The 23575-nt window shown below is 41.5% G+C and overlaps 1 protein-coding gene across 12 annotated transcripts in view; it reads right to left on the bottom strand.

The window, feature by feature from the left end:
* GRIP1 (glutamate receptor interacting protein 1) overlaps nt 1-23575 on the bottom strand; it is an 837005-nt gene that overhangs the window by 418234 nt on the left and 395196 nt on the right. Inside the window, exons 1-2 of one of the 12 annotated variants that reach the window (XM_077469660.1) lie at nt 10157-10598; nt 9824-9884 (exon numbers count right to left, since the gene is read on the bottom strand). The exons of 10 other annotated variants lie outside the window; for them this stretch is intronic. Coding sequence is in view for 1 of the 2 variants with exons in the window: in XM_077469654.1 (XP_077325780.1) it covers nt 10157-10244 (88 nt within the window). In the remaining variant the exon portion in view is untranslated. Of the gene's footprint in view, nt 1-9823; nt 9885-10156; nt 10601-23575 lie in introns of those variants that run through there. One more of the 12 variants, XM_077469654.1, reaches the window with a different exon arrangement.

Genomic DNA, 23575 nt, shown 5'->3' with positions numbered 1-23575 from the left:
ACTCTTCAGGAGTACCGGCGCTACAAGCAAAAACAAATGTGTTTATTTCACCGTCAGTGTGAATGAGGTCTAAAGGAGGAGCAAGCACAACATGCAATACATGAAGCTGCAACAGAAAACTGTGGAATCATCATTCTGGCTAGGCTGTGTGAACTATTAGGGGACAATCACAACTGCAAATACTATGGCTGGCAAAAAAGTTGACATATTTCACACATGTAGTGGTTCGAAGTGGAACAAAAAATAAAAAAAGTGAAGATGTGCTATGTTGGGTAGCACTTCAGCCTAGCAGCACGAGGGTCATTGGTTTGAAGCCCAACCACAGCAGCATCTGCATTGGGTTTGCATGTTCTCTCTATAGCTGCGTGGGTTTCCTCCAGGTAAGGTACTTCAAAGACATCCTAGGAGGTTAAATTGGCTCCTGTCTAATTAGGTCCTAGTATATTTATAAATGTGAGTTAGGGACCTTAGTTTGTATGCTCCTTGAGGGCAGGGACTGATGTGAATGTACAACATATATATGCAAAATTGATGTGTTGGTGCTATATACATATCGTTAATAAAATGTTATATGCAACATCTAGAATCATCAATTGTGTCTTAAGCCTCGTTCACACGGGGCGATTTATTCTGTGCCCCATATATGGCTGTGTTTACCAGCACAGGGATGCACAAGTATTGCATGTATCCCTGAGCTGGCAGTCCCATAGCTGTCAATTGAGATGCAGCGGCTGCATGAACAAACACTGCTCCCAATGCGACATGCGTTTGAGTGCATGGCCCTGTGCACCCGCATGCATGTCACATTGGGAGCAGTGTCTGTGCCCATACAACTGCAGGGACTGCCGACACAGGAATGCACACACCACCTCTAATGGGAGTGGTTTCATAATTATCAATCACCTGCTGCACCTGCAGGGCTCTGATGAGTAAAGCTGCTGGGCCTGCATCCCTTTAGACATGATTTCCTATTGGAAGTATCTCACCAAAACATGACATTTGTGTTGCAGAGGACGCACGATAATCAGACTTGTATCTTGGTTTAGACTTCTGGGAAAATCAGTGAGCCAATCACACAAGCAGGAAATTATGTTTCTAGGGGGCGTTCTGTACGCATTCTAGGTACAGAAAGCCTCCTCCAAGTAGCCATATTGCATTCTACTGAAAATTACAGAGCTGCAGATTGTAAAAGAAAGGTCATTTTTAATAACATTCAATTACAATATGACTTGAGTGATATATGCTATTTTCTTTTGACATTTGCAATCTTTTTTCTCCCCACAAAAGTGGAGTTACTCTTCAATTATGTTCAAATAAAGGCTCATTTAACATTAATATTACCTTAACACAGGATTATGATCTACTTTGTTTGCACTCGTACTACATGACAATCACTACAACTATTACTACTGTCATACCTGCTATGGTATATAAATGTTCTGCAGGTCTTCACTTTTTATATTAGTTTGTGATGCATTTTTGGGGTTTAAAAAGCAGTATTAAAACACATGAACGATGTATCGCTTTAAAGCCTATGGAATTCTTCACACTGCAGGTACGCTTCGCTTTGAAAAGTCCTGCATGCTGCAGCTTTTCCTTTTTCACTGCAGTTTTTCAAAAGCACCTTCCATTGTAGGTCAATGGGAAGGCATCAAAACCTGATGAGTGTGAAAGGGCCCCTAAAAGGTAACATTCGTGGGGAGAAAAAAAATAGTATATACAATTGTGACAAATCATATTGTAGTTTAATGTTATGAAAAATTACCTTTCCTTTTCAATCTGCAGCCACTGTTATTTTCTGGAAATGCAATATGGCTACCTGGAGGTGTTCTGTACACAGAATGTCCCTCAGAAACCCAATTTCCTGCTCGTGTGATTGGCTCACCGTCTTTCCCTGAAGTGTGCACTAAGCTGCAAGTCATTTTTCCAGCACCCCCTGTAGCAAAAATTTCATTTTTGGTGAAATACTCCACATTAGATTCATTTTCCCACATGGATACAAACACACATTGCTTTCTTCAGAATAACAAAACCTAGGAATCTGCAACAAAGTTTCTAAAGCCGTGTAATGTACATAAATCACTCAGAGGGGAATGTTTTTTCTGAACAAAAGTGGAGTTTCGCTTTAAGCTACCACGTTTATATGAGACACCCAATTGACTTTCCTCACCAAGCTGGAGTGTGCTGCAGGTGAATTTCTGTTCTGTAAGCACAAACTTATTATTTATTGTAATTATGCAAGATTCTGTTACAAAGGTTCCGCGGACTACTGAAGATTACATGATTGTTCCTATACCAAAGCCATATAATAAAAACAAAAAAATTTAATAGTAAAACAATAAAAAAAATAAAAAAGAATGGAGGGAAAGAAATTCTTCCCATATACAAAGTACATATTTGATAAGGTTGAATAAAGATACCAGTCCATCCATTTCAACCTGTGTGAGTGTGTATGTCAAAACCATTTCTCAATTCCTTGTATATGGCGTTTGTTAAAATGCCCTTCTAAAAAAAATAAAAAAATTTAATTACCAACACTTGCCACTGACAGCACCAATTGAGGAAGGGAGTTCCACATCCTTACCGCTCTGAAAGTAAAGGACTCCTTACACAGTTTAACCACTTGTCCTCCAACTTCATTGAGTGGCTATAGGTCTTCTTAAGCTTCTCAATTCTGAATAGTTTTCTTCCTAGCATATCTCCTCTCAAGCGTCTCTTCTCCAGGGAAAATAAGTTAAATGCTGGTAGTCATTTCTCATAACAGAGGTCCTTCAGCCCCCTTAGGGTCGGTTCACACTAGCGTCCCGTTCTGTACAATGGAACCGTTCTAGTCGGAGCAACACAAAAAGTTTCCTGTACAACTTTGGGGGCGACTTAAGCGACTTGCATTGACTTCTATAGAGAAGTTGTTTTGCAAGTCGCTGCAGCTGTCGTGTGCAGGTTGCCTGAGGCAGTCGCGCTGCAATTCGTGTCAGTGTGAACCGACACTTATTAGCTTTGTTGCCCTTCTCTGGAACCTGTTCAAGCAAATCCTTCCTGAGGACTGTTGACCAGACCTGGATGGCATACTCAAGATGTGGCCAAACCAGAGTTATGTAAAGTGGTAGAACATATAGTCCTCCCTCTTGCATTAGATACCCTTTTTAATACATGCGACGGATCAAATGAAAAGGGACAGGCTGTTCGTTTGCCCCATAGAGGAGAGTGGGGCTGAGTCTGTTCTGCATATTGGAACGGACATGGACCCCTCATCCGCTTGCTCAGCAGGGAACAGTGGAGAGATCCCCCGCTGAGCAAGCAGATTCCTCTTCACAGGGAAGGCCATGTGAAAGGGGCATTGCATGACATTGCTGAGCCCGTCATCTACCAGGATGCCCAGGTATTTTTACATTCTGGATTAGAAAACTACTGGCTAACTCTGGATGTTTATTATTTTTTTATCAAGGTTATGCTTTAAAAAAACAAACTATGAATTAAAATAATTTTGGAAGGTAATAGCATCAAAAATAAATAAATAAAAGAAGCCTTGTTTGCACTTGAGGCCTTAAAGTATAACTAAAGGCGACATTTCAAGATCAGAGAAGAAACAGAACCTGGCATAGACTGCACTGTATACTGTCCTTCTCTTTGTTTAAACATTGTTTGAATATGAAAAGTATACACTCAAGTTATCTGAATGTGTATTGTACAACCTGATAATAAATAAATGTTATTTGGAAAAATAAAAAGTATAACTAAAGGCAAAACCTTTTATTTATAGGCCCCTTTCACACGGGCGCTTCCGTGAAGAGGAATCCGCTTGCTCAGCGGAGCATCTCTCCGCTGAACCCCACTGAGCAGGCGGATGACAGGTCCGTGTCCGCTCTGCTATAAGAAACGGACAGAAGCAGCCCCTCTTCATTGGGCAATCAGATGGCAATGGATCGCCTGTCTGTTTCCATCTAATCCGCCAGATAGATGGGAAGTAGGACCACCATCTGTCCATTTTTGAGGGAAAGGATCAGATTGGATGGAGGCTGGTGTTAGTGGACATCCGCTGCTCCCTAGAAAAGACTGGAGGGTCCAAAGGGGCTTAGAGTGGAGAGGGATTAGAACACCCGTTTTTATTGCTGTCTGTGCCCTTTAAGGACATTCCCCCCTCTGTATTTGTCCTGTCTACCATTATCATTGAAAGTGAAAGCAAAGAAAATCCCAAATTTTGGGTTGTCCCGGAAAAGTTAACAGAGGAGAAATCTTTCAATGGGGACACTAGTTCTGGTTACCTTAATTTGCAGGGATTTCTCACTTCCTGTTTGGCTATGGGGCAGGAAGTGAAGGGAAATCTCCACAATAGGACACAGATGGTGAAAAAAAAAAAACTGACAGGTGTTATAACCCACCTTTGCTCTAACCGAAATAAAAAGGTTTTGCTTACAGTTCTACTTTAGGTTAAAGCGGGATTCCACCCTAAAGTGGAACCTCCGCTGATCGGAACCCCCCCCCCCTCCGGTGTCACAGTTGACACCTTTCAGGGGGGAGGGGGGTGGAGATACCTGTCAAAGACAGGTATTTTCACCCACTTCCGGGCATAGACTCCCATGGGAGTCTACGCCATTTCCTGCCCTGCCGCGCTGTCTGCTGGGACACACACGGGTCCCAGTGACAGCGCGGAGATATCCTATTGCGCGGCGCGGCTCGCGCATGCGCAGTAGGGAACCGGGAAGTGAAGCCGATTCGCTTCACTTCCTGATTCCCTCACCCAGAATGGCGGCGGCAGCAGCCGAGGCCCGAGCGGTCGATCGGCCTTGGCTGCCGGCATCGCTGGAACCCGGGACAGGTGAGTGTCCATTTATTAAAAGTCAGCAGCTGTAGTATTTATAGCTGCTGGCTTTTAATATTTTTTTTTTGGCGGAATCCCTCTAAGTTTTGAAAAAGTATCTTTTCCGTAAGGGCCAAACAACAAATGGCTAATTTGATTAGAGGGGCCAAAAAATAAGAAGCAAACATTTAACCCAGTTTTGAACATTTATGGTTTTCATGCCATTTCCGATTTACAACATGCAAATAAGAATGAAAACTTGTTTTTTTCTTATTTACAAGAAGGCTATAATAAATACCTTGGGCACTCTAATGGGAAATCTCCCTGCAAGCAGGGCCAAACCTTCACTCCTCTGAAGATGCTTGGAGGCTCTAGCACCATACATACACATACATATATATATATATATATATATATATATATATATATATATATATATATATATATATCTCAAGGGGAGATTGTGATTGGTCTGCTTGTTCAATAGAATCATGAAAATTCAGACTTGTGCCGCCCTTACTAGAAAACACTGCCAAGGAATAATTAAAAAATAAATATATATATATATATATATAGATATATATAACCGGACACCATATCCTCTTTACAGTTGCCTTCAAGATAGTGAAGTACTGGCATATCATCAAATTGCTGAAGGCTGCTGCAAAGATATGCTCCGATTCTTTATGGCACATGAATGTATCAACATTAATGTTACTTTGTGCGTGTTTATTGTATTTAATGTATACATCTACTGTAAAGTCCACCCCCCCCCCCTCACCCATACCTCCTTTTAAATTTACCAATCACTGTCTTGATGCGGTTTCTCAGGTCGGGACATCAGAAGGCTGCCACTGGAAGTCTTCCAGAACCTCTGAGGACTCCACTGAATAGGCAATGTCCATGTCATCAAGGTGTGACATATCCACTGCAAGAAGTACTCTTCCACACTACAGATCAGAAAACTTGAGACCCAGCCTGTCACATGACCACAGATTTAAGTCAGTAAAAACCTTTTAGGAATCTCTGTAAATAAACTCTAATAAAAGTACATTGCAAGATGGAATGATGCTGCATATGTAAAAGAAGATGGCAAGCTGTAGTACTGTATCAGTAGTCATTATGCTACACTCTGCTGCTGTAATTCTATAAAAGCTGAATGAGATAAGGTCATCTCGCCGTCACAGAAAAAGATCCACTAAGAAAAAAAAGCAGCCCTGCAACATCACGGTCTGCAGTGATGGTGAAAAATCCCTTCAAAAGGAGCTGAAACTTCCTCTAAAGAAAGGAAGTGGATAGGTGTGAGAGTCTGCTATCAGCCACAACACCATGTCAATAAACTTAAATGTGTTCCAGGCTTGTCCTGCAGCCCACTCCTCCCACAGCCTCCTAAAGCACACCGTTACATAGAAATTCTGAGCTCAAGAAGCCAGAGGGCAGGGATCCAATATCACACACTGCACAGAGCTGAGTGTAATTGGAAACATGAGTGGAGTGAATGGACACACTATCCTCTACTAGAGCTGCACGATTCTGGTTAAAATGAGAATCACAATTTTTTTGCTTAGAAGATAGATCACGATTCTCTCACGATTATCACGGCGTAACATCATCATCTTTCACATTAAAACAAAAAAAAATTGGTTTAACTTCACTGTTTCATTTTTTTATTTTTAAGTGTATTTTTTCCCAAAAAAATTGTGTTTGAAAGACCGCGGGCAAATACAGTGTGAAATAAAATATTGCAGCAATAGGAATTTTATTCCCTAGGGTCTCTGCTAAAATATATATAATGTTTGGGGGTAACTTTAACTTTAAGTAACTTTCTAGCAAAAAATAGTGATTTTAACTTAAGAAACAAGCATCATAAAAAGATTTAGACTTTAACACCCCTTTTACACCAGGGTGTTTTGCAGGCGCTATAGTGTTATAAATAGTGCCTGCAATCCGCCCTAAAGAAGCTGCACCATTGTATGTAGTGTGAAAGACCGAGGGCTTTCACACTACAGCGGTGCGCTGGCAGGACGTCAGGGAAAAGTCCTGCCAGCAGCTTCTTTGGAGCGGTGTGTTTACCGCTCCTCCACCGCTGCTCCCCATTGAAATCAATCAATGGGGCAGCGCTGTAATACCGCCGTGGTTTTAACCCTTTCTCGGCCGCTAGGGGGGTAAAAGCGCCCCGCTAGCGGCCGAAATGCGCCGCAAATCCGGCGGTAAAACGCTGCTAAAAATAGCGGCGTTTTACCGCCCACGCTATCGGCGGTGTGATGTGAAAAGGGTCTAAGTGGTTAAACTTCCTGCATTTACATGTTGTTAAAAACTTGGCAGACTGCCTGGATTTTTTTTTTCTATACACACACAGAAGTTTCCCTTTGATCTAAGAAGGAAGAGTTATACAATGTTTCTTTTTAAAAACTTGGCAGACTGCCCAGATGTTTTCTTTGGACAGCTGAGTAATCAGAAAAGTCTCTCCACTTGTTATATGAAAGAATCGGCAAACTCCGCAACAGGGATCATGGGGGGGGGGGGTGTAAATCGAGATCATGATTTTTTTAAAGATTAATTGTGCCGCTCTACCCTCTACACAGTCTCAAAGCTGAGGCCATCAATCATCTGCTCTGTGCCAGTGGATTGTCTGGTTTAGCAGAGGAATGCCAGACAATCCAAGGAGACAGACACACAGGTGCTTTGGGTCGAAGCAAGTGCACACCACAGAAGGATATGCTTTGTCAATTTTTCATTTCAGAGGTTTACAACTTTAAACATTGACATTTATCACTATTTTTTTCCTGCATGTTACCTACCCTAAAGAGAGTCTCGACTACCCTGTTCAGATTCTTTTGTACTACTTCCTTTTTAGCACTGTTGCCAGACTTAACTGAAAGCTTCAATTCTATTTTTACCCTTTAGCTTTAGAAATGAAATATTATGCTGGTTATCTTGGTCCTGCAAGCGTACCAAACACACCAAAAAAAACAAAGTTCACGGCGATGCCCAGAGAGACAAATGGATTAAGACCACTATTGCCTTCATATTAGTAGGTGGCAGAGATTTTTTAAAACAAGCAAAAAATACTATGGAGGCTGCAAGGTGATACATAGCAGATGACAACAAGTCAGGAATGATCCTGATATGCGCTAACAGATGACCTCTATGGGGTTAATTTACTAAAGTGACGAGAATCTGGCCGTACTTCAAGCATTGAGTCAGGTACAGAAGTTGTTCTTACTTTTTCTTCAAATGCCTATACATGAATGACGTTTTACGTGAACACCGACTTACTTCACTCCAGTAAATGAGCTCCATATATTCCCTTATAATTGCCTTAGTTTAAAAGCAAAATACAGACTGACATTTTTAATAATTTAGCACACATAGTTGAATGAATAAAAAAAACGTAAATGCTCAGTCAAGTCAAGAGACGTGTCTAACATGTTTAAGAAGTGTTGAAAATGTTAATTTTTAGACTTTTTTTTTTTAATGCGGTGTTATTCACAAACAAGCCAGTCAGAACCTCTTAAAAACACATTGCGTGCCAGGTACCCAGGAATTGCACATAGCTAATGTCTCAGCTAGCTGTGCACTGAAAATAAACACATGCTTTGACAGATTTGTTTAACAATTATGTTTCCAACACCCACCTAAGAAGCAATCAATTTATTTAATAAAAAAAAAAATGCATTTAGAGAATTTTGTGCTTGCACTTCGTATACAAAGCTTACACTATCATGTATAAAGCGTTTCTACAAAGCTGCAATCTATAGTTGATCCATTTCCAAAGTAACCTAACTGGAGCCATTTTGTTCTGTACAGAAGGTTCCAATACCCTGGTTTAGAAGCTCTGCCTTAATTGATTCAACAGCTTATTTTTATGCATCATGAGTTTAAAGCCATTTAGATCACAGTGATTAAAAAGCAATGCTGGAGAACTGTCAAACATTAGCACAGCAAAATGGGTTTGACAGTTCTACAACAAACCCTTACATGTTCCTGCCTCTTCCTGGGTAATGCAGGAAAGACAAAAAATAATTGCCATAAGCTCATTTTTGGACTACCAGCAAAACTACTCCATAAGGCATCCCGAATAGGCCGACCACCAATCAGAACAAAATGATCAGGGACTCATTCCATAAAATTCAAACATGCCAGCGAAACATGCACAATAATCTGTCACGGGCCACTGGCATTTCTCAGCTGGCTGTTCCTGTGACTAGTGGCACTTTAACCATCGTATTCAAATATTATCAGGTCACTGCAGAGAACCTGGAATTACAAGAATGACTGTCAAGGGAAAGTGGAAACAAGTCCATGCTTCAAATACAGCATGGCCCTTCATATTTACACTGCAGGCTGCCATCGTGCAAAAGGTAACGGCAGAACGCATGTAATGTGCATTCCCCCATATTAACCTTTTTGCTGCCACTAGGAGCAGAGAAATCTTAATTACTGGTTATATAAATGCTTTGTGCACTAACGGACGTGCAGTGCTTTCAAATGACCTCATCACAAGCATATTACAATGCTAGGCTACCTTGACATTAAAATCCATTGGATGCACAAAGTTTTCCCTCTTCTATATAAAATGCTGAATTGAGCTACTTTACCTTTCAAAACACAAATGTTAATGTCTTGTAATTGCATTTTTGTAAAATAATTCTGATGGTTTAGCCGAAGCAGAAGAATCCATGGGAATTATCTGCTCTCTTACTAGATGACAGAAATCATTAGGCAAATCTATGGATTTTGATAAGAACAAGAGGTCACAAGTTCATCATTTTCTAATCACAGCTGCATCCAGTTATAATGGAATACCTTCTCGGCATACAACCGTTGCTCCTGCTCTTCCTACATATTACAGAAACCGCTTTAATGACTACTCAGATCTTAGCGTTTAACCACATACACCCAACTCAACGAGCAGAATTAAAACTTATTTGCTTGCAAGTTGCCCATATTCACTTTTCTGTACAAGAGCTTGCATCACTAACGGGATATTATATAGCATTGCAGTGCAGCGGAAAGACTTACTGTTTCTGTGGAGATGATATACCAACAGGAAAATGTCACTGGGAAAGAAAATATAAAATGTCTACAGGTAAAAAAAAAAAAAGAAAACAAAATCAGATGATATTACAAAAGAAAAGGCACAATAAAATCATACAGACCAAACTGCAGGTAAGACAAAATGTCCGTGGTGTGAATGGCTTATGAGGGACTCAAGCATTGAACGGTCCATGCTCTTTGCTGCTTGACTATAAATTGTTAGGACAGGCATATTTGTAAGGGAAAAAGCATGAGCCAGCGCATTTGAAAAGACAGAGTGTGCCAGAGACTGGAGGAGCAGAAGAAAAAGCACCATACCTTTAACCAGTCTCCGCAGGATTTGACAACGACATTTGAAAGAGACAGCTATCATTCTTCTTTGCTGCTTTCCGGCAGTAATGCACATACACCAGCCCTGCTCAGAGATGTTGCAGAAGCAGCAGCAGCACAAGCATACGAATTCCTTGCGCGTAGAACACAGAAGGTAGTCCCTAAGGGGAGTGACACGGTTTGATTCCTCCTGGTGATGCAGAGATCAGCTCGGTGTCATCTAATGACACTGTATCATTTACACAGCTCCACGCTGCCTCTCCAGCAAGGAACCTGCAGCATTAGATCAGCTGCCCAACCGTGATGATTCCTTTGTAGCTATGCACTGAGCAAAAAGAAACGATGATGAGCAGGATGGAGCTGGCTTCTTCTCCTGGGTTACTCCTGGTCCTTCCACCCATTCATGCTCCCAGTGTGAGCTGTGTAGGGGGCCGTGTATTCAACATCTGCTGTAAAGCAGCATTTTCTCATCTCCATCCTGTCAATGGGTTGTTCCTTCTCTGGAAGTGTTAACCCATGCAGCGCTGAAAGATGGCAGTGCCTCGCGATAAACATATCACTGGTAAAATAAGAGCTGTATTATTTACATCTAGCAATAATAAAACCTACTTTGACAGTTCTTACACAGAAATAAATAGTGCAATTGCATGTTGCCAAGGAAATTTTTATTTCTTTGGTAATGTGATGACAGCACAGAATGGCGATAGATTGTTCAGACTGCATTTAAAAAGTTGCAAAATAAAAATAAAAATCTACTTATTCTTTACCATAGGTGTGCGCAAAGGGTGTGCTGGGGTGTGCCCGGGCACACCCTAATCACCCTGTGTGATGCAGATTTTTACTGCCAAATGGCCCCCGTCCCTGTGGCAGCTGGGGTTACAGAGAAAGGGATGGGGAATCTGTCCTCAGGCTCTTTCTCTGCTATTTTACCAAAGCCCCTCAATCCTAACAAAATGTAAAAAAATAAAAATAATAAAAAAAAGATAATATTGTAAAAAATAAAATAAAAGAATAAAACTATAAAAAATAACAAAATAAAAAACAAAAAACTACTGACACCAATCTCAACTCTACTAACACCACCCACTGCTTTCCTGGCACCGCCCACTGCTCTACTGTGCATGTGTGATTGAGCTTTGGGGTGCATATCCTAATGCAAGTAACTCTTATGGACAGTACAGAAATAAACCCTGTAGAGTCACTAGTTTCATATCTATACACACACTAATGAATATTGAGAACTTAAAGCTTGGTCCGATGCTGCATCTGTCCTCCGGTGGCTCTAACACTGAAAACTGAGCAATCAAACACCACTGATCGCTCGGTTCTCAGAGTTCCCTAAACAAAGAGATGGTGACTGTCCGTGACCGCTGTGTTCTCCCCCCCCCCCCCCACCCCACACATGCAGCTGGCTCAGGCTCTCAGCGGCTCACTGAGAGATTTCATTGTTACGATCTTGCCAAAGCTTGGACCAGCTCTGTGACATCAGCCTGCTGTCAGCTGAAAATGGGTCACAGGAGTGCAGAACAAACTGTCCTTCTGTGATCCACAGTAGTAGTACAGCCAAATAAGCTTTGGCTGTGTTTCTCCTTTAGAAGTGGGCGACATTGCCCTTTGCCTTTGAACACCAGGCTTGATGCACACAAAAAGTTAGTTTCGGTGCAGCACTTGCTCATCTTAGAACACCACTTCTAAATGGAATGTAATCCTTGGTGGTTTCCCATAAAAAGGATGGCTTGATTTTTATTTTTTTTTAAATAAACACAACAATATATATCATCCCACAGAATAATAGAAACCTTCCAGTTAATGTTTTTAATTATTATATCAATTGGACAAATAATTTTAAATGAATAACTTAACCCATCTGTAATCTTAAGTCTTCACAAATTGCTCATCACCTTTGCCCATGATATTGATTTATTAGATTCCTGAAACATTGCACAGCCACTTTTTCCTTTAACGTTTATTGAAACAGACCGTCATTTGGCGACTGGTGAAAAACTCCATATTCAGTTTTGGCACCTAGCTCAGGAAGATATTAGCTTTTTTTGGCTATAAAAAAATGAGTTATAATGGAGGACGTTACAAAAATACAAATAAAAGAATTGGCAACTGATTGGTCAATTTTACCTGATGGGGTGATGGTCACAGAATATGTTCAGGCTGCAAAGTACTATCAGTGTTCCAATGAAAACTGATTAATGAAAACATCGTCACTGGGCTTGTCAAATTCATGCAGGGGCAGCTACTATGTGGTGCTGTGGTCATGCCCCACAGCACCACATATCTCCTTTGCCTAAACAGAAAGGTTATTTTACTAAAGGCAAATAGACTGTCCAGTTTGTAAGTGCAGTAACACTCTGAAAGTGTAGTTGCTCCAGAGCTTAGTAATTGAGATGAACCTTCACTTTTTAAAGAATATCCAATCACATCCACAGAAAAAAGAAAAAAAAAAAAAGTTTTTGCTTACACATGATTGGATAATGGAAGCCAGCAGAGCTTACTCTCATTTAGTAAGCTCTGGAGCAACTGCACCTGGAGAGTGTACATTCTTTTTGCCTTTAGTAAATATACTCCAGTCCCTAAGAGCCTTTGGGAAGGCACGTAGCCCCCTTTCACACTGGGGCGTTGTGTTTGTCAGCGGTAAAGTGCCGCTATTTTTAGCGGCGCTTTACTGTCGTTTTTGCTGCGGTCTGTGGGCGTTAGCGGAGCGGTTTTAACCCCCGCTAGCGGTCGAAAAAAGGGTTAAAACCGCCCGCAAAGCGCCGCTGCAGCAGCGCTTTGCCGGCGGTGTAGCCGTGCTGCCCCATTGATTTCAGTGAATACACTACTCCTTTCACCGCTGCAAAGATGCGGCTGGCAGGACTTTTTTCACCGTCCTGCTAGCGCACCGCTCCAGTGTGAAAGCCCTCCGGCTTTCACACTGGAGTAAAGGGGCCGGTTTTTTCAGGCGCTAATTTTAGCACTGTAGCGCCTGAAAACTGCCCCAGTGTGAAAGGGGCCTTAGGGACTGTTGACACCAGTGCGTTCCTGTGCCGCTGAAAAAAAAAAAAAAAAACTCCTTGCAGCATCTTTAATGTGGTGTCATCAAAACGGTCATTACATAGAGCTCAATAGTAATGCACGTATAACCAAAAATGTAAACACCACACCATGTAGATGTGAAACTGGTCACAGGTGTCAAGGCAGCAGCATTATGTTGCTTGTAAAGAAATGAATGTATGTGGAGTATGAAAGAGAGGGGTTAGAGATAGGCAGAGTTCTGTAGTCGAACAAATAGGGCTGGTTGGGACTTCAATGCACAAAGGCTCTGCGTTGTCAAACGGGAAGCTAAGAGCACACTTGGAGTTTGGAAGAACAGGCATTTGTTTGAATTGACTTTTTTTAAAAGTGATAAATCATATGGAACACAGGGAAATGTGCATGGGAGAGATCTATTTTTTTTTTTACCCTGAGATATGCTTTAACATTCCCATCTACAGCATTTCTACTTAAATTATTTTCAGTCTTCCTCCATCGACCTCATACAATGCCTCATACAATGCTTTTGTTCTCACAAATTGGACAATAATGTCCAGGTAATCTCCTCTTCTCCCAGTCCTTTCTACCCAAATAAGATTTAAACTGCTACCATTGGGTAGATCTTCCTAATTGGTTTCTTTGTTTTACCCTTGAGACAGTAGGACAAGCAAAAACAGGGGATACTCCTAAAGTGTCACTAAACCCACATCATAAAAAAAAAAAAACTATCAATAAATGGTGTATTACATGCAGTTCATACTCACACAGTTGCTATGAGATTTTTATTTATTTTTTGCAGAATACAGAAAATTAGAGAAAAAAACTGGTTGATCCTGCTGTTCTCTGTCTCCCGCTTCTGTCCATGTCCCCAATGCAGCTAGGGATTCTGCAGAGCAGTGTTGCCTACTCTGCACAAGCTCAGTCTTTAGGGAGTTACTATGCTGAGAATTTTCTCCCCATCACATCTGAGCAGCCCATGTGACTATAGAGTGACATGTGGGCATATACACAGTGGTAAATTACAGCCCACTCCCCTCCCCTCCTCCATGGCAACTGACTAACAAAACACAATGAGGTTGGGGTAGTACAAGGAGATTGATGGAAACTTCACCTCCCTCCTATACCAAGACACAGGTAGAAAGGGCATGGCGTAGCCTGTGACCGGCAGAAATCCACCCATACCAAGTAATTGCCAAAAAATAATAAAGTTGTGATGTTAAATATTTATTTGTATGGCAATTTAAAGCAGATTATTGATATTTATTTTTACGCTTTTTATTTTATTTTATTTTTTATTTTAAATTTTGAACATGTGACCAGCAGCAGGGTAATAGATGCAATTTCTGCATATGTTTCAACTCAGACAGGCTGGGAAAGAGTTGGGTCATGTGACAGCTGTATATCGATTAGGAAAAATATACTTAATTTTTTTAAATTACAGTGCCATCCATATACAGTAAAAGAAGGGAATGTAAATTAAACAGTGTATTTAGTATCACTTTATAACCATTTTACTGTGTGTTCCACATATGAGAAAAAAAATGAAAAACAAAGAAAATGTTAATAAAATTAAGAAAATATTTAAAAATAATGAAACAAAAAAACAAAAAAAAACAAAAAACACCTCTTCCTGTCCTTATGCCATTTAGAAATTAAAAGTTGTGATAGCGGGACAATGGTTGGGGCTACAACCATGATCCCGGTATAATTTTTTTTACTGGACAATTCCCTACAACGTAAAAGTGATCTGAGTGGCTATAGAACCATTGGATCACTTTTACAGGCAACGTAAGACAGGATAGCCACATGCAGAGGGTTCATCAAGTATTTTCAGTGTTAATATGTGATCACACCCCTTTAGCACCTGGTAGGTTATATGTATGGACCGGCTATTGGGATCTGAGCACAGGTAAATTTTGTTTCTATTGTTTTGCAAGTCAGTGACCAGACCTAAACCGTGTAGCTCTCCCCCATCTTGTGTCTTTTTTCCCCATGTTGGCATAATGTCCACAATAGCATTTGCATTGGCAAAGCAGAGTGAGTAGGGCTGTATTGCAATATGTGTTTATAAAATATCCCTATTTTTTTGTTGCTAAGTTTGCTTGAAAGGGTATAGCAGTGTGCAGAGGGTTTATCCAGTATTTTTCGTGTTAATATGTGGTCACACCCCTTTAGAACTTGGTAAATTATATGCATGGACAAGCTATTGGGATCTGAGCACGAGTATTTCGTGTTTTTATTCTCTCCCCCTACTGCTGCTTTTACTGGACTCTCTCGTATTCCAGTAAAGATGTGACTGGTGGAATCAGCTTTCTTGGACACAGTGAGAGGAACTGATGTTGTTCCTCCCCCTGAAGTCAGAAACCAGAAGCAACAAAAATCATCACTTTCAGTTTTGGCCTTATGTAAACAAGCCATTACTGGCTTGGGAAAGCATTTGCTCAAACCGGTCTCAGTTTGAGTAGGTGCTTTGGAGGACAGACGAGAGATTTGGGGCTCCAGATCTCTCCAGAAAGTGGACCAATCACAACCCATGCTATCACAATGAATGTTGTCAAGCCCTTGTGATAGCAATAAAGTTAAAAATCAATAAAATAAATTAATATGTTAAGCACCCCATCCCCACGGGCAAATGCAAATGGGCACATAGGTCCCGCGCGCATACACAAACAGTAATCACACCACATTCGCGAGGTATTGCCAAAAATGTCAGAGCAACAGCAATAATTATAGCACCAGACCTCTTGTGTAACTCCAAACAGGTAACCTGTAAAGGCTTTTAAAGTGTCGCCTATAGAGATTTTTAGGTCCGTAGTTTGGCACTGTTCCACGGGCGTACGCAATTTTAAAGCATGACATGTTAGATAATGTTTTATCGAGTAAAGAGATACCTTTTATATTTTAACAAAAAAAAATGGCATTGTATTCCGTTTGTGTTCACTAAAAAACTTATTAAAGTGTGTTTCTTCCTGAAAATTTGTATTTGATAAACCGCTGAGCAAATAACGTGTGACAAAAAATGCAAAAGCTATTTTATTCTTCAGGGTCTCTGCTTAAAAAGACATGTTTGGGGATTTGAAGTAATTTTTTCGCCCAAAAAAATTCAGATTTTTACATGTTCAACAGAAATTTCAGAATTGGCCCAGACTGTTAAAGAAGGTCACCAGAAAAACAGCTTGTTAAACCACCCAGGGGCTCCTGTGCACATAGCACAGGTCCCTATCTAAATCCAGGCAGTGGTTGCTGAGCTGTGTTGTTGGATATTTAGCCTCACCCGCCTAGCTATCTGACAACAATGGGGAAATAAACTGGAGTTCTATTTGAAAGCTCAGGAGGAAAGGCTAATGACAGGTAGTGAACGTAGCACTATGTCCCCTTCTCCAAAACATTGCTGCTCTGTCTCAACTCTCCTGTTTAATTTACACTGAATACGGAGCTGCAGCCTGGTACTCAGGAGCATAAAGAGTGGAAACTAACAGCTTGTGTTGTGAATCATTGCAGCTGGAGAAAATGACTTTCATCCATAAAAACAAAAGCTGACAATAGCATATGCCAGGCACTACACTAGGCTGCCCCAAAAAGGGGTAGTAAACAGTATGTGCTACTGTCTGCTTGTGTTTTTCCAAATCAAAACCCTATTCTCGAGCAGCCATCATTCACAGCATGAGCTGACAGTTTCCACTCTCTACACTCTGAATAGCAGGCGGCAGCTCTGGGTTCTGTGCAAACTAAGAGGGGAGATGAAGGGACAGCAGCTGCAGAATTAAGAGGGGATGTGATTTTTCTGTGTATAATCCCCCCACCCACAGAAATGCCTATATTTTCAGGCTTTAGGAGGGGTGGAGCTACAACTAGCATTTTTTTTAAAAACATCCACTGCTTGGATTTTAGTTAGGACACATGCTATGTGCAGAGGATGCACTGGGAGGGTTAGTAAACGTTTTCTTCTGGTGATAGATCTTCCTTAAACTGCCCACCAGGCATCCTTATGTCAAACGTTGTTTTTCAAATGACTCAGGTAGCACAGGCAGAGGATGTACCTGTTGTAAAGGCTGCCTACGAAGCCCTGTCTTACAATTATGACGCACTGTGGGTGTTAAAGCTTTGGCTGGACTGCGGATACTAAGTACATAGGCACTTATAGGCAGGAAAATGCAAGTGGTAAAACATGCTCAAATGCCTTTAATTTCAATAAACCTAGGAAGGTAGAACAACAATCTGTATGATGTTGTAGTTCTCTTAAAAGCTCAAAGACTAAACCCCTTCACATTTAAAAAGGAAGCTACCGCCAAGATAGCTCTGTGCAATATTATGTGCAAGATCCCAAAAAACAAACAATGGACAGCTTGACACCCTGAAGCTGGCAAATGTACTCCTCTTTCCATATTGCAGTGCTAAAGCAGTTGCAGCAACTACTGCCAACACCAAAAAGAAAGCAGCCAAACTGAATAGGCTGCCACCAAGAAGAGAGAGGATGTCTGCCGGAGACGAAAGCGGGAGAAGCAATGAACAGAGAGGAAATGAGAAGTTGATGCTAATCTCTTTAACCACTACAATACAGGGCACTTTCGCCCCCTTCCTTCCCAGCCCAATTTTCAGCTTTCATCGCTCTAGCGCTTTCAGTGACAACTGCGCGGTCATGCTACACTGTACCCAAATGAATTTTTTATCATTTTGTTCGCACAAATAGAGCTTTATTTTGGTGGTATTTATTCACGACTCCGTTTTTTATTTTTTGCGATATAAGCGCAAAAAAGCGGAAATTTGGAAAAAAAACAATATTTTCTTTTTTCTATTTTAAAAGAAATCCAATAAAATCAAATTTTGTCATAAATTTAAGCTAAAATGTATTCTGCTACATGTTTTTGGTAAAAAAAATTCCGTTAAGTGTATAATAATTGGTTTGTGTGATCACGGACATATGTACGCAAATGATCATGTACATATGTGTGCAGGTGATCACGTACATATGTGTGCACATAATCATTGGGACAAGTGATTTTAGTGGGACATATGTGGGGGACATGTTTTTATTATTAGGGACATGTGTTTTTATTTTTTGGGGACATGTATGTTTTGGGGACATGTGTGTTATGGGGACATATGTGGGGACTGTGTTTACACTGTGTGGTGTGTTGTGTGTTTACACTAGACTGAAGATCAGTGAGTAAAAAGCTGTAAAAAACAGCTCATACTCACTGATCAACAGCCGGCTGCAGCAATCTGCTCTCCTCTCCTCAGCGATGACTTCTGTGTGAGGAGAGGAGGAGCCGATTGCCTAGCAACCGGCTGTTTGTTTACATCACATGACGGCCGTGATTGGACATGGCAGTCATGTGATCAGGAGGGCCAATCACAGAGCCCTCCTGCCGATCTGAGATGCGCCATGTCCCGGTGACACGGGTGCATCGGGATCGCGCCGCTGCGTGGGCACGCGCGATCCCGCTCCTCCTGATGGACGTTCCTGAACGTCCTATCAGGAGTAGACGGCTCCCACCTGGCCGTATATGTGCATTGGCCGGGTGGGAAGTGGTTAAAGAGGGTTTCTATAGCCCAAACTTTTTTAGTTAAGTTTGGGATGGAATGTGGAGGGGTTAGAACCCTTCTAAATGTTTTGTTGTTGTTTGTGTCCCTTGTTGGAGACTCACTCCTGTATTTGTTCTTGTGATCACTTATGAAGAGTAAAATTGTTGGAAGATGCACATTTTTAAAGCTACTTTCAGTTGCTAGTGACCATGTACTAGCAGAGTTCCCTCACAGACTCCTTGGCACCTCCAGCCCTCCACTGTGGTAATACTCACAGACCTTCCAACAGCCCTGAGTCCTTGATGAGGAACTTTGACTGGACCATGCATACAGACAGTTTCACCTGCCCCTCTGCTCCAGGAGTTCCCTGCCATCCGACCATGTGGTGGCAGAGACATTGCCAATGGCCATATAGAGGCAATGTTCCCTCACATCTCTCCCCGGGCCTCCTCCTGCGATCAGCGTACCCCCCCCCCCCCCCCCCAGATGGGGATGGCCTCCTGCTATTGTTTAACATGTCATTCCTCACTTCACTCAGCCGACTTCTCCCCCCAGTGGCATATCGCCTCAGCTTATATATGAGGCCCACCCCCTGCCAATACTGCTTGGGGATTGGTCAGGGGTCACACAGAAGCTGCCTGTACACACTGTCTGAAAATCACAACTAAAGATGAGTACACACTGTCTGAAAATCAGCCTATATACCGGTCTGTCTGACCGGCTTTTGTTGAAGTGACATGCTGGAAAACCAACATCCGATCAGCGTTTGCAGCCAGTGGCTGCGAACAATGATGACTTTTTTTTTCTTTTTTTTACTTAAAACAACTTGCAATGTGTACTGACTTTAAGCTTTTGTTTCTTCCCACTTTCACTACTGGAAACCCTTCAACAGTAGCAGGCAGATGCAAGCAATAACCGAAGCTTAGAAAAACCTGCAGAGCATAGAAACTGTAAACAGAGCGCATGATGATTGCAGCCTAGCTGCATAGCATAAAGCAGGCACAGGGAAATTAGGGAAATTTCCTGGCAGGTTCCAGATTATCTACATGCATGTGAAAATAATAAACCAAAAAGGTAAACAATCCTAACATGGCTGCCAGGCTTATTACTGTATATGTACAAGAAAACAGCCATATTTATCACAATATAAGCAATACCGTTTTTTTACAGGTCCTTTTATCTAACTGACCAGGTTTGTAGGAGAACAATAGACTATCTGCAGTATTGAATGTAGTAGAACACCCACACTTAACACAGCAGTTAGAAAACATGCCATGTTTGCATAGGCTATTGGTGACAAGATGTATTTCGGAGCTGTGTTTATTATAAACTGATATAATATTACTTTCTTAGCCCAAAAATAAAACATCACTGGCGAATGTTGACATGGTCTATTGTTTTGTTAAAAGTGTGATTTGTCATGATAGATCTTTACCATGTTAAACACAGCTCCTGTACTCACAGGGAGGATATGACTGGTGAAGAAGGAAGACAAATTTGGTAAAAACAATTTTCCTAATTTGACCAGGACATAGCTTAACATGACTTGAGTAACTAAAAATGGTGCATGTAAGCATCCCAAGGCACAACCACTAAATATCTTGCTTGCCTTTACATGGGCACTTGGCTTTATATACGTGACCATTTTTTTCATAAGTTTTATGGTTACCAGCAAGTTGTGATTTTTAAGCACTTGCTACACAGATGTTTTTCAATCGCTGCAGTCAGTCACTTTTGCAGAGGTGAAAGAAGCACTTCCTATTAGAAAATCACTAATTGCATTCTCTATAGATGTGTGTATAGCATTTAACACAATGTCTTACTAACTTCTGATGCTGGCTTTGCAAAGCTGGAGCCTGGGGGAAGAGGCGTACTGGTTAAAGTGGTATGCAAGTCTCCATCCGCAATAAGGAACTATGGCTTTGAAACTCTCTCTATCCTGATACACAGGGTATGCGACATGGTTGCTCGCTATCACCCCTCCTGTTCATCCTAGCGCTAGAACCTTTAGCGATTCATATTTAACAACATCCAGATATACAGGTTGGGCGGTCGTAACAGTCAAACAAAAAGCAGCTCTATCAACAGACAAACTATTGCTATATACAACTACTTAGGCCCCTTTAACACTGAGGCATTTTTCAAGAGCCACAGCGCTAAAAATATTGCCTGTATAGCGCCTGAAAAAAAGTGTCTCCTTTCACTCCGGCTTTCACACTGGAGCAGTGCGCTAGCAGGACGGTAAAAAAAAAAAAAAGTCCTGCTAGCAGCATCTTTGGAGAGGTGTAGGAGTAGTGTATTTACCGCTCCTAAAGTGCTCCTACCCATAGAATTTAATGGGGCAGCGCGGCTATACCGGCGCGAGCGGTTTTAACCCTTTTTCGGCCGCTAGTGGGGGTTAAAACCACCCCGCTAAAACGACGGTAAAACAGCGCTAAAAATAGCGCCGCTTTACAGTTAACGCCCGCACCGCCCCAATGTGAAAGGGGCCTTACAAAGCCATCCACAATTTAGACCCCAGCTACATTACTAGCCTAGTCTCTAAATACCATCCTACTTGTTCTTTGTTCCTCCCAAGACCTCCTGCTCTCTAGCTCCCTCGTCACCTCCACCCATGCTCACCTCCAGGACTTTTCCAAAGCCTCTCCAATCCTATGGAATGCCCTACCCCAATCTGTCCACTTATCTCCTACTCTAGTAGCTTTTAGATGAACCCTGAAAACCCTTCTCTTCAGAGAAGCCTACTCTACCCACACCTAACAACTGTATTTTCATTTTCTCCATCAGCTCACCCCTCACAGTTATTACCTTTTGTTCCACTTGACCCTCCCTTCTAGATTGCAAGCTCTAATGAGCAGGGCCCTCTGATCCCTCCTGTATTGATTTGTATTGCAAGTGTACTGTCTGCCCTCATGTTGTAAAGAGCTGTGCCAACTATTGCCGCTATATAAATCAAGATATAATAAATTATATACTACCAGGCCGCATATTTTGTTGCCAAATTTGAGGGCACTTATTTAAAAAATTCGCTAGATTATCTGGTCTCCACATGAATACATCCAAATCTACAGCCTTGAATTTCTCATTATCCCAACTCTCCAGGCGATACAGGCTCGTTTCCCTTTTCAGCTGTCTTCCACTCTACCATATCTGGGTGTCACTTATGTCCACTTATGATTCACTTTATACAGTCAACATCCAACCTCTACATAAGTGGAACTTTAGTTAGAAAATTAAGTTTTGATAAATTGTGTCATGCTAGCCCCTTTTGTATAGCTATGTAAAACATTAAAAATAACTGCCTATCCTATTTAAAATCCAGTAAGGCACAGTCTCACCCTTCTCTGCACAGCCGCGGTTGCCCTGTAATCTCAGCACTGTGCAGATAAGTGAGTCACTAGAGGCTGATCTGCTGAGAGCCTAAATATTTACTGCTGCTGAGGGTGGGAGGAAAAAAATAGGAATAACAGACTGTGCCAAGGGAACATAGATTAGGGAGAGAGAAAAGTAAAGCAGCAGAGGTGACGGGAAAAATTCTGCTGCCACTGAGATACAAGGAGTTAAACTTACAAGGGTAGTGTCTCATCTCCCGGATATTCTCTCCTCCCTGAGAAGCAGCTGCAGCACTATGAACTTAAGCACTGCAAAACATCTGCAGCCTTTTGCTCTAGCTGAGCAGACAAAAGACATACAATCAAGGCCGGAAATGCACACATTTTAAATTACAAAAAGTGACATATAGCTTTTGAAACCAAGGAGAGTTCTCAGTAAGGAAGCAACTGCTCTGGGCTTTAACAAAATGGATGCCCCAGCAACAAGAGCAATGCTGGAGCCAAATTATAAGACACTCATTTTGGTAGCAGAATTAATATGGAATGAATGTTCTGTTAAATGTTTGATTTAAACAGGCTTTTTAGAAACATTTCTTGATCTGCTGATTAGTGTATTCCGACAGCAGAGTCCCCACAGGGAGGATTCGTCTCACCACCTCAAGTGTGTGGATAGAGGAATTGACTTGCCGTAACAAAATAAGACAATCCATCTATGGCCAGCTTAAGCCTTGTGCATGCAAGTACTGGATTTTCTGACATACACGGAGTTGCTGCCACCATAGATGCTTTTTCAGGCATCTACTACCTTTTTATCACTCAGAGGGTTGCTGTACTGAAGTAAGATTTCCCACAACACCTAAAAGATTATGCTACCTACAACAATATCAGAGAAATCACCCAGTGAATTAAATTCAAAATACAAAGCCATTCTACATCACCAATCTTGTCTCCAAATATCACCCAAATCATCCTCTCTGCTCTTCTCAAGACCTCCTACTCTCAAGCTCTCTCATCTCCTCTTCCCATGCTCATCTCTAGGATGTATCCAGAGCCTCTCCCATCCTCTGGAACTCGCTACCTCCACTGGTCTGGCTATCCCCTACTCTTGCTACCTTCAGGCAATCTCTGAAAACTCATCTCTTTAGGAAAGCCTATTGTGTCTCCAACTAATCTTTTACCACTTCCATCAGCTCATTTCCCACAGTTACAACCTTTCGTACCACTTGAACCACCCTATTAGATTGTAAGATCTTCTGAGCAGGGCCTTCTTAACCCTCTTCTATTTTGTGTATTATAACTGTATTGTCTCCTTTTTATATTGTAAAGCGCTGCGTAAACTGTTGGCGCTATATAAATCCTGTATAATAATATAATAATAAATATGTCTACACTTTGTCCTTTAATAAAATATACTGTACAGCTATGAACTCTAGATAAATAGAGAGTAGATGTGCAATAATGTGTCCAAACCAAGGATAGTTACAGAAGTATGGTCTGAAGTGGATCCATTACTAATAGGCCTTAA

The sequence above is a fragment of the Lithobates pipiens genome, unplaced genomic scaffold (assembly GCF_037356315.1).
Source record: "Lithobates pipiens isolate NorthernLeopardFrog02 unplaced genomic scaffold, aLitPip1_a1.2 Scaffold_8, whole genome shotgun sequence".
Classification (NCBI taxonomy): Eukaryota; Metazoa; Chordata; class Amphibia; order Anura; family Ranidae; genus Lithobates; species Lithobates pipiens.
Note: the sequence above shows the minus strand (reverse complement) of the source record. Positions and strands in the feature narration are given on the sequence as shown.